Source organism: Pteropus alecto, unplaced genomic scaffold (assembly GCF_000325575.1).
Source record: "Pteropus alecto unplaced genomic scaffold, ASM32557v1 scaffold88, whole genome shotgun sequence".
NCBI lineage: Eukaryota > Metazoa > Chordata > Mammalia > Chiroptera > Pteropodidae > Pteropus > Pteropus alecto.
The window spans coordinates 14,791,002-14,806,841 of NW_006494611.1; the positions used below are offsets into that span (position 1 = coordinate 14,791,002).

Genomic DNA, 15,840 nt, shown 5'->3' on the forward strand with positions numbered 1-15,840 from the left:
AAGATCCAAGACGTACACAACTGGACCTATAATAGAGAAAACAGTAAAGTTTCAATACAAGACAGATTTTTAAAAATCACTTGTTCAATATTTTCCATAGATCTAAAATATTTTTATGAAGTTAGATATTCTGACACTTTAGAAATAACGGATAAATATAATAGGAACCTAGATTTGAATAGATTTAGAATTTCTCAGTCATTTGCATGCTAAGTTTTACTTCTTAAATTCTAGAAGATATCAAATTCTTTATCATTAAACCTTAAGATTAAAGCCTCACACACAGTTGCTTCTTATAAAGGTAATAGTTCTTTCACTTCTCTTAATCACACTGGCTATAATAGAATGAAATGGCTCTTTCAGTTTGCTCTTCCCAAACAGTTCCTGGCTACAATTAGATTCTCTAGTACCTGGTGAGAATATCATTTCTTTGACTTCACTCAATACTTCCTTGGTACATTGTGTGAAGGTATAAGGCTATTTTCTTGTAGTTAACAAAGTCAATTTATTTTATGTTGATTTTCAATATGCTATGTTTAGTTGAGTATTATTCTCAAATTTCTTTTAATGATGACAACACCAGTTTTTATGGCAGTCTAACAGATGTATGTTATGCTGTTAATCTTTTCTTACTATGTGCTTAAGGGTGATATCTGGCTACTATATCTAGAATTTATACCCTCTGGAATTTATTTGGAACAGCTATATTTGGAGGTATTCTAATAACTACTATTAAACCCAATATAATTTAGCTCCAAAAATTTCCAGAATAGTACAAGGGTCTTGGGTCTAAATTAGAGCAAGACCTAAAGAATTGAATGAATATCTAAGTTTAACCAAAGAAATATGAAAACTTGATTTGGTAATATTTGTTGAATACCCTCTACAAATAACCTTATAACTTGAGACATTTTCATAGAAATGTGTAAGAGTTATTACCTACCTCCTGGGGGGCTTACAATCTATAGGAGGATGCTATACACAAAAAGAGTTTATTTTCACTGTACAAAGAAATTAACATAGTAGTATGATGATAAAATAAACATACAAGAATAAGTATTCATTACAGAGCCTCTGATCAATACTTGCCCTGATCAATGGAGCCAGTAATATATATCACTAGTCACTGTACAGAGAACACACTGTGAAGTAGAAAGAGCATTAGGAAAGACAGCAAAGGACCTATCATTTAAATGTAGCATATTTACTTACTATTGTCAAAGTCTAACTTACATACCATTAAAACAAAACAAAACAAAACAAAACAAAACAAAACAACGACAAGGTACCTTTTGGGACCAAAGAGATAAAGTAAGCCAGTTCAGTGCATACTGATTCTATATCCCCTAAGGATAGTTAGCATTTCTTAAATGTCTACATATACCAGGCGCTGTGCCACAAGCATTACATGCATCATTATTTAATCTCATAATGTAGGGTTTAATCCTTAAAATATACAAATTTGCTTGGTTAAGTTTATAACTCCCTCAGAAGGCACAATAAAAGTCATTTTAGTGAAGTCATCAAAGATTTTCAAATGCTGGTACTAAAAATTAGATACTTCCAACTTTCATATTGTTAATTCTTTAATCAGAAAATTGAAGCCACATGAGGAGAACTACAGATTCTCTATAGCACGTATATCCATGTACCAACATCACACCTATCTGAAGTCAATCCCTTCACTTATACACCAGATTCCATACCCTCTCCAACTCAAAGCCACAGCTCCAACAATTCTCTCCTACTTTCCCAAATCATTTCCCCCTACTTTTTTCTGGATGATTTCTATTAAACAAGCATGTCATTATTTCTTCTATCTTAAACTCTTCACTTGATACTTCTTCCCCCACTGCTCCACTTCTTTGCTCCCTTTACAACAAAATTCCTCAAAAGACTTACCCGTTTTCACTTTCTCCTTCAATTCTCTCTTGACCCTACTCCATCAAAACTAATTATGAAGGTCACTAACAACCTACACATAACTAAATACAATGGTCTAACTTCAACATTCCTCTTACTTGGCCCATCAGCACCATCTGACACAGATGTCCCCTTCTTCTACCTACTATATGGTTCTTTATTGCATTTCCAGGACATCACCATCTCTTAACTTTCTTTCCATCTCACAAGCCATTAACCTTTTGGTCTCCTTTGCTGGTTCTTCTTCTTCTTGATCTCAGTAAGCCCTCCACCCCACCTGCCAACTTCTACCTCACCATACCCCCTATTTGATTACTCTGCTCTACTTTTCTTTTTCCCAAAGCACATATTACCTAACACATTCTAATTTGCTTATTCTGTTTCTACCTACTAGAATAGAGGCTGAGAAATATGGCCCATGGGCCAAATCCAACTGGCTGCCTGTGTTTGTAAATAAACTTTTATTGGAGTATGGCCACATGCAAAGCCTAAATATTTACTATCTAGTTTTTTACAGAAAAAGTTTGCTGACTCCTGAACTAGAACACAAGCTTCAAAGAGAAAATCTCTAGGTCTTCCTTTTTCATTATTCTGCATAGAAGCCAAGTTATGACTATTTCTTACCCCATCAGAATCAGAATTTACAAGGAAAGAAGGTATTTTACATGCTTCTAATGTACCTTCTTCCCCTCCTCTTTCAACAGGGTACTTGGAACTATCTACTGATGGAGTAAAGCAATTTAATTCCTAATAAAGTTGGATAAAAACATAATTCCTAAAAAAGTAATCACTATTACTTTTACCTATCATGAACATAGACCATCTAGAGATGTTTGAATTGTCTTTCTTTTAAAGATCTCAGAAGGTTGTAACACAATGAACTCAGTTTTCAATTTTCTTCCTGAATCACTGGGTGTGAATTCTTTTTGTACAAGCAAAATCAAACAAATTTTCACTCTTCATTTTGGAAATTTTCTACTCATCCCTTGGGTTATATGCAAAATATGTGTTGGATTAAATAAAGACACTGGTTACATTTTATGGTCCCTAATTCCAGTTTTTCTGACAAAATTCTGTCTAGGTTTTTGGCTTAAGTTTATTTTGCCTAAACCTCTCAAGTCTCTTCCAGATAGAATAGTCCAAGATCAGCTTAATAATTAAAAGGTTAAATGTCTAGGGGTAAACACACCATTAGAATAATAAATTGCCCACCCAGGGGAGGTATTTCTGAGAGCTAAAGATGATCTAGGCAGGCTATCTGGTGAATAAGAACAACCACTGAAGTCCTCTGAATGACAGTCCCTAAGTCATACCCCTCCTATTAGGAAGCTTATCATATGCTGCTTTCTATCTCATGATTTGGGGGTCACCGAAGAAAAACAGCAACAGTTACTACTTCTTCTCATTGTCAGATAACAGCACGAAGAGTTATGAGAAGTGAGGAAGCACAAGACTCTAGCCCTTGAAAACCTTAATTCTAATGGGGAGGAAGTATGAAGAAATGCACTTTACACCTTAAAAATATAAGGGCATAAAAGGTTTCAGTATTTTAAAAAGGTATTATTGAATTTTTAATGCCTCAATGGGCTTCACCACTTGTTTTCAACAGTACTGTATTTATACAATAGGTGGCAACTGAATAAGCTTTGTATGTTTTGTAAATCTAATAATTTATTTATTTGACATCTTCATTTTTCCCTTTTTTATTTTTTTAATTTTTAACGTTTTACTTTTTAACTTTCCGCCCCCTCCCTGCTTCCCCCTGGTAAATCCAATAATTTAAAGGACACTAAGGAAGCTTGCAATGAAAAGGAATTCTACTGTGAATCCTTTTGTACAAAAAGAAGTTTTTGTAAAGGGAATAACCACACACTAATATTTTGGGTAAATTCAAATTTTCACATTTCAGATTTGAATGACATCAAACAGTGAGCTGAGAACTATCAGGGAAACTCCTAAGTTCATGTCTACTGAAAAAGAAGTAATTTGTTTTTTCTGGCAGACACTGCGAATGTAGATTTGCTGCAGCTGTGATTTAAATTCAAGCCTATATATATGTATGGTGTTAAAGGAATGTCTTGAAGATAAATGAAGGGCAGGTAATACTTATCGTTCAACATCTGCTAGCACTGCTTACAATAATATCCAGAATTCCTAAAACCTTTCTCAAGAATAGAAAGGTATCCTCAGAAACACTCCTGATCAGTTCCTAAAAAATAATTTTTATGTTACGAATGCTATAGTTTCTAACACAAAACACAAGTGAGTATACATATGTACTTTATAAGAAAACTTGAGAAGGTAATAGCTCCCATGAATTCCAAGGTTTCCGATAAGCTGCCAATGGTTTGTAAAGGAGATTTAACAAGCAAATAAGACTGCTTGCAGAAGCTACTCAAGTTTCCAGTTTTGGGGTTTGCTTTTTGCTTTCTCCTGAACTAGTTTTAACCTAGACCCAACTCAGATACCAACTTGCTAAGCCAAAACATCAACCCTACTTTCAGATTCAGCACCATCTAAAATTGCAAGTTTTGGGGGCCACCAAAAGTCCAACAATATAGTTCTAAACTTCTTGCTCCAAGTCTTCTTTTTTTGCACTCTATTTCTGGAATGTCTTGTCTCTACTTTGGTTAAGTCTGTATGAAAATCCAACTTCCCAATGAAAATTAACCTAACCTGATAGAGGTTAATTAATTGCTTTACCCCACCCTGTTCATATCTCAAGAGGGTTCCTTTACATACTATCCCACAAAATGCACTTACCCCTTTGCTTGTGCATAATGTTAGTACTTTATGTTCTTGTTCAATGTTTGTTCGGTTGTCTCAATATCCTTTATGTCTGTCCATTTCAGCATCATCTTAGATTGAAAACTCCCAGGGGGCAGGGGCCATGTCTGTTTAATTCGTTTTGTACAGTGCCTAGGATAAAACCATGTACAGATAGGTGCTTAAAAAATGCTTTTTGATGACGACTGGCATCATTCTCAGGGACTCTCTAGGCCACAGCTATCTCAGCACATGGTACTTGGCAGTACACTGGGGCATTTTGGCCTGTTCCACACAGCACCAGAATATAATGGCACAGAATCTAGCTGCAGTACTCTGTGGCAAATATTTGACTCAATCTGTTGTTAAAAAGGACTTTAAAAAATATTAATATGGTCCCAAGTCAACAAATGTGGATTTTATTGATGATATGAAATAATTTAACAACCGACTCAATTAAGAGTTAAAAGTATGTGGGAATCCTGATGGGATAGCAAAGAGTTTTAATTCTTTCTCTTGCATTCAACACTGTAACACTAGACTTTGGAGGCTAGGTCTAAGCCTCAGACAAGCTTATGTAAGTTTCATCTTTGCTCTACTTGTAGGTTGAGATTTTACCATTTTTATGTAAGAACATCCTGCAAACTCAGGCTGTAAGTTACACTGCTTAATAAGTCAATAGATTGTAAGCAGAGGAGGATATGTTCTTGGATATGTTTTTTAGATAACCAAACTAATAATAATTGACTAAAAACACCTCAAAACAAAGAAATAACCTTGAAGAATAAAAGATCCAGAGTGAGAGCAGATGAATACCATTCCTTCATGTGTATATACAAAGAGTATTAGTATGAATAGTAACTAAAGATCATCATAGTAGTTCTTTATGATTACATAGTTTGTGCTAATGGAAAACTTATATTTACCCTAAGAACAGAATAGCCCAAAGAATATTTGTGGGTTATAAGGTCAACTACTAAGTACTTATTAAGCACCTATTGTACACATTACATTTTACTATGCATTGAAACAAAAGTAAATAAAATTTAAAACACTAGCCTCTGCCTCCATGGAGCCTACAAGCTAATTAGGGACAAATATATATTAAACAACTGAGAAATCTTAAGACAAAGTCAACAAATGTATGATAATATGGTACAAACTATACAGATATATGTTAATGAAATTTTAAATAAAGATTATAGAGATTATAAGGATACAAAGATTTTTTTAAATTGTATGTATTTACTAATTAACTGAAGTTAATCTTAACCTAGACTTGAAGTCTATGATCTGAAAAGGGGGAATGTTAAAAGACCTTTTAACGGAACCAAAAGCCTTTTTTCAAAGAGTTTATATATTTTTTAAAAGCTGGTATACTAGTAAGATGGGGATTATCTGATAGAAACTTTGACCAGATCCTTGAAGAACATGACATACTAAGTAGGCAGTAAGTTTCTGGTGAGACATGCTAAAATGAAAAAGATTTTAAGGAAAACTAATCTTAGATTATTAAAAATTAGAGTAAACCAGAATAGAACTCATGCGATTCTGTATCCAAAGCAATAAGAGGGAAAGCAGTATCAGTTTAGAGTAGCTTAACATAAAAGAAAGTTAGGAAGGTATCAAGAAACATTAAAACTTAGAGAAAAGACAATGTTTTATTTGTCTGCCTTTTGGAGAAAACCATGCCTAAGGTATTACATTCTTTGAATTTCAAAATAAAAAGCTGAAAAATTTATTTAAGATATGATGAAAAAAGCACTACCATCAATTATCAATACATAAAAAGATGGCAATATTAATTATGAACAGTACATACAAGCTAAGGAATTTGTTATACATTTTCTTAAAACACACCTATATTTTTCAGATTTTCCACTGAGACTATAATTACTTTTATTAACAAGAAATACTATTTTTAGAGAATAACAAAGGGTTATAAAATTCAGTTAACCATAACCCCGAGTAAAGTCAACCTGACATCAGTGTTTTGTTTTCTTTTCCCCCGTATATGAGAAGCTCTTATTAGGCTCCTTAGAAGGCAACACAACAAGATGGGTAAGGATTAGGCAGGGTCTGCTGTGTGAATTTGGACTAATTGGTGTCTCTGGCTCTCAATTTCTGCATCTGTTCAATGAAGATATCTACCTCATTTTGCAAGAAATTAACAAAGCACATGAAGCTCTTAATACAGCACAATGTCAACTATGCTTCCAAAAATGACATAAGTTAAGCACAATAGAACTCTGGGATAGGAGATAAAATCCAAGACATATGTTTGAGGAAAAATTTATAGTATAAATCTCTGATATAAAAACACGACTGTTTTAGGAAATTCTCAGGTAATCCTTTTTGCTTAAAAGGTTTCGGACAAGGAGGAGGAAAATTCATGGAATTTTCTGAGAAATTCTGGGAATGAAGAGAAAAGGAAAACAGACGTATAGAATTTAGATCTAGAATTAGTAATTACCTTTCTAAAAAAAGATTCTGCAATTATGTTTTGGACCTATAATTCAGCTGTCTGTATTTATACATAGTGTGTACCCAGAAAGCCTCACATTGTTGAAGATACTTCTTAAAATTAATCTACTTTTAATCTTAGTGAATAAGACCAGAAGTGATCCAGCAATAAGCACATGAAAACCTTACTTTGAAGGTATCCTAGTCATTTGCCCCATAAGAGGGTATATAAATGAAGGCTGAAGACGACCTAATGAGATGTCTATCTACAAAATGATAACAGAAGGGTATTCAAAGACTGAATCACTATGAAATAGGATTTTGCTTTATAAATTTATTTTGATCATCTATAGGAACTTAGATATAAAGTCAAGTAAAAATAAATTCTTCTGATGGCTCAGTGTACATATTACTAGAAACCCTTATTAATATGAAGAAAGCACTTGAATTCTTAAGTCTATACTAGTTTTTAAATAGTGAAATAAGTCAATATATTTATGATAGCAGTCAGAAAGTAACAGGTTGAATTCCTATAAGTAATAGAGGGCCATGTGGTTAGAGGAAAACAATGTAGACTATTCTTAGAGAGTAACTAACAGCTTAAAAATGTAAAATTCCCATAAAATTGAAGCCATGTTTTTTATTTTGGGAAAAATATATTTAATACTTATAGTACCCCTTTTCAATCTACAGCACTTACTTGCTTTACAATAGTTTAGCCACCTCACTCATTAAGAAATGTAAATTAAAACTATATCTTTTCATACCTAACAGCTAAAATTTTAGTTTGTAAACATTCTATTGGCAAAGCTGTGAGCAAACAGGCACACTCATCTATTGCAAGTGGATATACAAAGGTATAGTATCTATGAAGGGGAATATGGCAATATCCAGCAAAAGTATATGTGTAATTCACCCTTCACTCAGAAATCCCTTCTTGGTTCATCTTAACATGAATATTCTAAGCTAATGCAGAAAGAAAGAACTGCAATGTAATTCTTCTGTACCACTTAATAATAGATCTAGAGGCAATGAATGAAAATAATCAATCTCTGCTAAAACCAATAGCTGAAAACTGATAGGGAACTGTACTGGATACTTCGGGCTGATAACATCTGTATCCGTTGGTCAGTCTTACCTTAGACAACTACACATTTTTTTCCAAATTTTATTGATATTATCGAAAATAACATGTAAGTTTAAGGTGTATAATGTGATGATTTGACATACACATATATTGAGAAATGATGACCACAATAAGGTTAACACCTCAATCCTCTTACAGTATTACCATTTTTGTGGTGATAACACTTAAGATCTATTTTTTTTTTTTTTTTTTAATGCCCTACAGCACCCAGTCTTCCTAGGTGGTCTCCCATCCAAGTACTAACTAGGCCCAACCCTGCTTAGCTTCCGAGATCAGACAGGATTGGGCATGTTCAGGGTGGCATGGCTGTAGACTATTCTCTTAATTTTCATGTATATGATACAGTACTGTTAATTATAGCCACCATACTGTATATTAGATCCCCAGAACGTATTCATTTTTTAGATGGAAGTTTGTACCCTTTGACCAATGTCTCCCAATACCCCCAACCCCCAATTCCTGCCAATTACCATTCTATTTCTATGAGTTTGGCTATTTTAGATTCCATATATGTGTGAGAACACACTGTCTTTCTGTGACTTATTTCACTTAGCATAATGCCCTTAAGATCCACGCATGTTGTTGCAAAAGGCAGGATTTCTTATTTTTAGCAATAATATTTTAAAAGTAATGATTTTCCAATGTGTGTGTATCATATTTTCTTTACCTATTCACCCGTTTGCTGCACACTTAGGTTGTTTCCAAGTCTTGGCTATTGCAAATGATGCTGTAGTGAACATGTGGGTACAAGTTTCTCTTAGAGACAGTGAGTGATTCCATTGTTTTTGTTTTTGGATATTTACCCAGAAGTGGAATTGCTAGATCATATTATAGTTCTATTTCTAATTTTTTTGAGGACTCTCTATATTATTTCCCATTGTAACTGTACCAATTTATATTCCCACAAACATTACACAAGTGTTCCCTTTTATCCACAGCCTTGCCAACACTTGTTGTTGCTTGTCTTTTTAATAACAGCCATTCTAACATGTATGATATCTCAATGTGGCTTTGATTTGCATTTTCCTGACGATCAGTGACGTTGAGCATCTTTTCATGTATCGACTGGCCATCTGTATGTCTTCTCTGGAAAAATGTCTATTTAAATCCTTTGCTCATTTTTAATCGAATTGGGTTTTTTTACTATTGAGTTATCAGAGTTCCACAGATGGTTTCCAAATATTTCCTCCTATTCCATAGGTTGCCTTTTCATTTTGCTGAATGTTTCTTTTGTTATGTAGAAGCTTTGCAGTTTTATGTAGTCCCACTTGTTTATTTTTGCTTTTGTTGCTTGCACTTCTGGTGTATACCCAAAAAAATCGTTAATAAGATCAATGTCAAAGAGATTTTCCTGTTTTTTCTTTTAGAAGTTTTACAGTTTCAGGTCTTAAATTTACTGATTTGGTTACTTCTAACAGTTTTTTGGTGAGTCTTTAGGATTTTCTATACATAAGATCATATCATCTGTAAACAAAAGTAATTTTACTTCTTTCTGATTTGGATGCCTTTTATATCTTTTTCGTGCCCCATTGCTCTGGCTAGAACTTCAGTATTATGTTGAGTAAGAGTGGTGAGAATAGATGACCTTAAGTCTTGTTCTTGACCTTTGTGGGAAAGCTTTCAACCTTTCACCATTGAGTGTGATGTTAACCGTGGGTTTGTCATGTATGTTGAAGTGTTCCTCCTATATCCAATTTGTTAAGAGCTGCTTTTTCTGCATCTATTGAGATGATCATATAATTTTCATCTTTCATTCTATTAATGTGGTTGACCTGCAGATGTTAAACCATCCTTGCACCCCAGGGATAAATCCCACCTGATTATGATCCTTTTAATTTGCTGCTGAATTTGGTTTGCTAGTATTTTGTTGATAATTTCTGTATTTATATTTATCAAGGATATTGGCTTGTAGAGTTCTTGTATCCTTTATATGGCTTTGGTAAGAGGGTAATGCTGGCCTGGTAAAATGAGTTCAGCAGTATTCTCTCCTCTTCAATTGTTTTGGAAGTTTGAGAAGAACTGGCATTTAATCTTCCTTAAAAGTTTGGTAGAATTCACCAGTGAAACTGTCCGGTCCTAGGCTTTTCTTTGTTGGGAGTTCTATGATCTCCTTATTTGTTATTGGTCTGTTCACATTTTCTATTTCTTCATGATTTAGTCTTGGTAGATTCTATGTTTCCAGGAATTTATCCTTTACCTTTAGGTGGTCCAATTTGTTAGTGTACAATTGTTCATAGAAGTCTTTTATCATCTTTTGTATTTCTGAGGTGTCAATTATAATGTCTTCTCTTAGAATGACAAGTACACATTATATGCCTCATGTTGTGATGTAGTAAGTACACATAACCATGTACAGAATATTGCTAAAAAATCATACATAATCTCACTAATGATATCTGATCACCAGTTTGTAAGATATGTAGGGCATAGAGCAACATATTACCTAAGTATTCTTGCGGTGTAATAAAATTCAGAAAAATCTTATGATGACAAAAGATTTTCTTCTTCAATGAAAAAATTACAAGGGGAAAAGCTAAAATATTGGGTTTTACAAGTCATATTAGGTCTTGGATCCATACAAAGCTGACACTGAGACACTCAAAAGGGTTATATAAACGCTGAATGAAAGGGTAAGCTAGGAAAAAAAATCCACATGACAACAAAGTGAGGCAACAAATAAAACCGTCTTATCGTCAAGAAGGATGAGGAGGACAGTCTCCTCTAAGAATTTGTAATCACAGTTAACTGGTATGCTGATTTCAGATTAGAAATCTGTTTATGCTATAAGAGAAATCCCAAGCCCAGAGATTAAAGTGATTCCAGATTGGCAGCATCCCTTGGCATCTACCAACAGCACATGCAAATCCTTTCTGTAGTTCCTTCACCTCCAGGATAGCCACAGCCTAACAAATATGAACACAATCCCCACACTCAAGAGAAATAAAGCATTATAAGAGCAAGAAGAAAAACAACAAATTTAGGCTACAAAAGACTTTAGATAATAAAACTACCAGTCTGATCACAAAAAATATGTAATAAAATATAAGATAATTTATAAATGAACAAGAAGCAAGAGACTATAAAAACGATCAGGCACATTTAAGAAACAACTGTAACTTATAGGAAAAAAAACCCAAATTGCAGATTGACATTGCTGAAAAAAGAATTTGAGAACTAGGTAACATTTAAAAAGAAATCATAATGCTGCAGCACAGAGACACCAAAAGATGAAAAACATAAAAGTGAAGAGACATGAAAGATAAAATTAAAACATCTACCATAACTCTAATCAGAGTTATAAAGGATGAGAATGGAGAGAGTAGGGGAGAAGCAATATTTGAAGAGATAAAAGCTAAGACTTTTCAAGGACAGACAGTTAAAGTATAAAACTTAAAAACTAGCACAAGGGAAAATACAGTATCAGAGGAAAAACTCTTCAATCCAAAAGAGGGGCAAGAAAAGGTGGGGGAGGAGGAGAAAGGGCAGGAAGTGGGACAAATAGAATGCAAAAAAAATTTGATAGTGAACCCCCAACTATATCATTATCACAATGCATGTAAAAAAAGAACTCAGAAAAACTGAAAAAAGGATGAGAAAAGCTGAATAAGACAAATGCAACAATAACATTTCTAAAAAGTTGGTATAAAAGCGGAGGCGGGGGGAGGGAGGGAAGAGTAATTTTACAGTGGATAAACCTGACAAACACTACCTTAGCCAGATGATCAAGGTCAGTATCACCAGTGATAAGTAATGCTGACAGTAGATACCTCTGATATGATGTGGTAAATGGTACTTCACTTTGGTTTTGCTCCCCCAAACTCCTGATCCCAAGAGATAATGGGAAAAATATCTGACAAATCTCAATAGACAGACATTCTATAAAACATCCAATCAGTACTCCTCAAAACTGTCAAAGTCATCAAAAACAAGGAAAGTCTGAGAAACTGTTAAAGCCAAGAGGAGCCTCAGGAGACAGGACTAAATATATCCTGGATAAGTATGTTGGATAGGATCCTGAAACAGAATAAAGACATTAGGTAAAAAATTTTAAAAATCTGAATAATGTATGAGCTTCAGTTAATAATAATGTATCAATATTTGTTCATTAATTATAACAAATGTACCATACAAATATAAGATGATAATAATGGAGGAAACTGGATGTGGAATATATGGGAATGCTCTGTAGTATCTTTGCAATCTTTCCGTAAATCAAAAACTATCTTAAAAGTTGATTCAAAAAAAAGCTGGTGTAGCTATTTTATATCTATTCTATACTGTCTGTCTATGTTATATACAAGTTTAAGACCAAATAAAAGCATTATTATGATAAAATAGTCATTACTTAATGTTTAAAAGTTGAACTCAGAATATTTTATTTCTAAAATTGAGGGTTAGGTAAATGGGTGATAGTTTATTAGTCTTTATTCTTCATATGTAGATACAACATATTCTTTTTCAACCAATGAAACAGTTCATAATAAAAGAAAAATAACTAAGTGAACATTCTGCTGAGCTTTGATCAATATTAAGGCAGCAGATATAATTAGTTCTGTATATTAACAGCAGCGTGTTAGTAAAGGCAATGGAAAAGCAGGCACTCCAATACACTGTTGGGAAGATTAAATAGGTATAATCTCTACAAAAACCAATTTGATGATATCTATTAATGTGATAAATGCATATACCCTCTGACCCAGCAATTCCACTCTAGTCGTTTATCATGTAGATAAATTTGTAAAGATGCAATTATCTTACATATTTGTTTATAACAGGCCTGCTTGTACTAGTAAAAGATTAGAAACTGCCTAAATGTCCATCAACAGAAAAGTGGTTATATAAGTAACCATAAATCTATGTCACAGAATACTATGTAACTGTTAAAAAAAAAAAAAAAGCTCTTTATATACTAATATAAAATAGTATCTACCATATATTGCTAAGAAAAAAAGCTAGCATAGGACAGGATGTATAGTATACTAGTCTAGAATATATTGATATATAACCTGATTGATTGTGCTCAATATTCTGTTTGCCTCTCTGGGTTTATTCCTTATCTTTCTATACTTTGCTTTGTGCATTGGGAGGCTGACCAAACAAATAGCATCCCCCAGGCAATCTTGCCTTCTAGTTTCTGATGTGTTCAAACAATGGGTGGATTGGCTAAAAAATCAGAGGGTAGGAAAAGTATTAAAGGAATTTTTTCCCGGCTCCTTTACTGTAGGCAGTTTGCATTTCTCTCTAAAATCACAGGTCCTGTTAAATAGCCTCTCACTCTCTGCTATGGCTCTTATCAAGTCCTGTCAACAGCTCCCTTCCTTTGTACTTTTTCAGGCCTAGAAATAAAAATGGTTTCCCATAGTTGCTGACCCTTGGGTATTTCCCGGTCCTTTGTTTGTTCCTTTAACTCTACCCTAATGTTTGGAGGGGTGGTGAAGGGGGGGTGGTGGTGGTGGTGGTGGTGTATGTGTGCGTGTGCGTGTGCGTGCGTGCGTGTGTGTGTGTGTGTGGAGGGACAGGGCTAGGGGGAGGGGGAAGAGAGATGAATCCTGGAATGAATCACCAGAGACTTGTAACAATGGTTGCTTCCAAGTAAGGAAACTTACTTGGCATCATGGCTGGCAGACATGGTAAAAATAATTTTCACTGAATACTTTATTGTATTCAGTATGTTTGAATTTTGGTCCATGTGAATGTATTATATGGAGGGAAAACATATCAAGTAAACCTAAACATTTAAAAGAGTTAAAATACTGCCTATGAGACATTGCAGTTGCTGCATCTTTTCTTTCATGTATTTGTTATTCCTTTCCATTTCCAGCAGGGCAAATATCAAGACAAAGAAAAAAGAGAATAGATCATTTGTTAGTGCAAGCTCCTAGTTACACTCTTTGGTACATAAAACCACTTCTTATCCACATGTAGCCTGGTAGCTGACTCACTGAGTGACAGTAACAAGAAATTCAGCAATTTAAGATACTAGCTCCTTCATTTTTTTGGTAGAAGCCCATGGGCTTCCATTAAATAAATCTGCTGAGTCTGGTTTCCTTATCTGTAAAATAAGGACAGTATCTACTATGCTTTTAAGAGACTTAAATAAAAGAAGTAAAGTGACCAACATAGTGTCTGGCAAAGAGTAGGGGCCTTTGTAGTAAATAACCACTATTGACATTACTGTTAATATTATTAGCAATATTGTAAAATAAAATAAAATTGTAACAACTATTAATTTTATTTGCTAGATTCCCTAGGAAAAGTTTCTAGAATCATCCCTTATCATCCCTAGTGAATTCTTTTTTAAGCTTTACACTCCACCTAACATTTTCAACCACTTTTTGAGGGTGACTCTATATATAAGTTTAAATTAATGTTTAGTTGAGAACAATAAAAAAAATAACAAAACTGTAATATTTAACTTGAAAGTAATCTAAGAATTTACTACTAACTTATTAAGACATAAGAGAGCGGGAATGCATAAACTAATAAATGTTAAAATCAACTTTAAGACAAAAATTGTTACCAGAAACAAAGAAAGTATAATGGTAAAAGGGACAATCCATCAGGAAGATAGAATTAGGAACAAATATGCACTTAACAACAGAGCCCAAAATAAATGAATCAAAAATGGAAAGAATTGGAGAAATAGATTAATTCAACACTAGTTGGATACTTCAATATCTCACTTTCAATGAAGGATAGGTAAAAGATCCACAAGGAAATAGAAGACTTAAAAATACTATGAACCAGCTAGATATTTATAGCTGTCACCCAGTAACAGTAGAATATATGTTCTTCTCAAGTGCACATGGAACATTCACCAGGATAAACCATGTTAGACTATAAAACAAACCTTAAAACATTTAAAAGGGCAAAAATCCAAGTATGTTCGTTGACTACAATGGAATGAAATTAGAAATCAGTAACAAAAGGACATTTGGGAAATTGACAAATATTTGAAAATTAGACGACACACTCCTAAATAATCAACAGTTCAAAGAAAAAATCTAAGCAGTCCTTAGACATTTGTAGCTATAAATGACATTAAAAAAAGAATTAAGAGCTACCCTGCCTGCACCTGCCCAGAGCCAGCGGTTCTCTGCACACTCAGCATCCAGTGATATATGCCGAGCACTGACAGAGATGAGCAGCGTGATGGTAGCCAGGCTTGGACTGGGTAGGGTTGCTGCTTCTGATGCTATTACCCTCATAGATTTATCCAAACCAAACAACTGCTGTAACACCTTCAAGTAATCCCACCCAAATACCTCGACTATCCCAAGTCCAGCACACACCACCACCAAGTGGCAGTGCTCTGGAGTCAACAGCCAGTCTCTTCCTGATTGTGTTCTCCCTTCTAAATCTCTACTGATAAGAGACTCAGGTCAAGAAACGTCTATACTTCCCCATCTTCTAAATCCAATCCAAATGGAGCCAATGTGGTTAAGTAAAAAACAGGTCTTCACTGAATCTGCTAATTCCACACTTAATTTTGTCAGAAAATGCTGAGGATCCCAAATTTGATTGGTTTGAAGAGCATGTGC

General features: G+C 34.1%; 1 protein-coding gene and 1 pseudogene across 1 annotated transcript in view; both read right to left on the reverse strand.

The window, feature by feature from the left end:
• The window catches only part of MARCH5 (membrane associated ring-CH-type finger 5), a 49,740-nt gene that overhangs the window by 10,190 nt on the left and 23,710 nt on the right, over nucleotides 1-15,840 (reverse strand). Inside the window, 1 exon segment of the mRNA XM_025042270.1 lies at nucleotides 2-26. Within this exon segment, the coding sequence (XP_024898038.1) occupies nucleotides 2-26 (25 nt within the window).
• On the reverse strand, nucleotides 8,495-8,613 carry LOC112474232 (annotated as a pseudogene).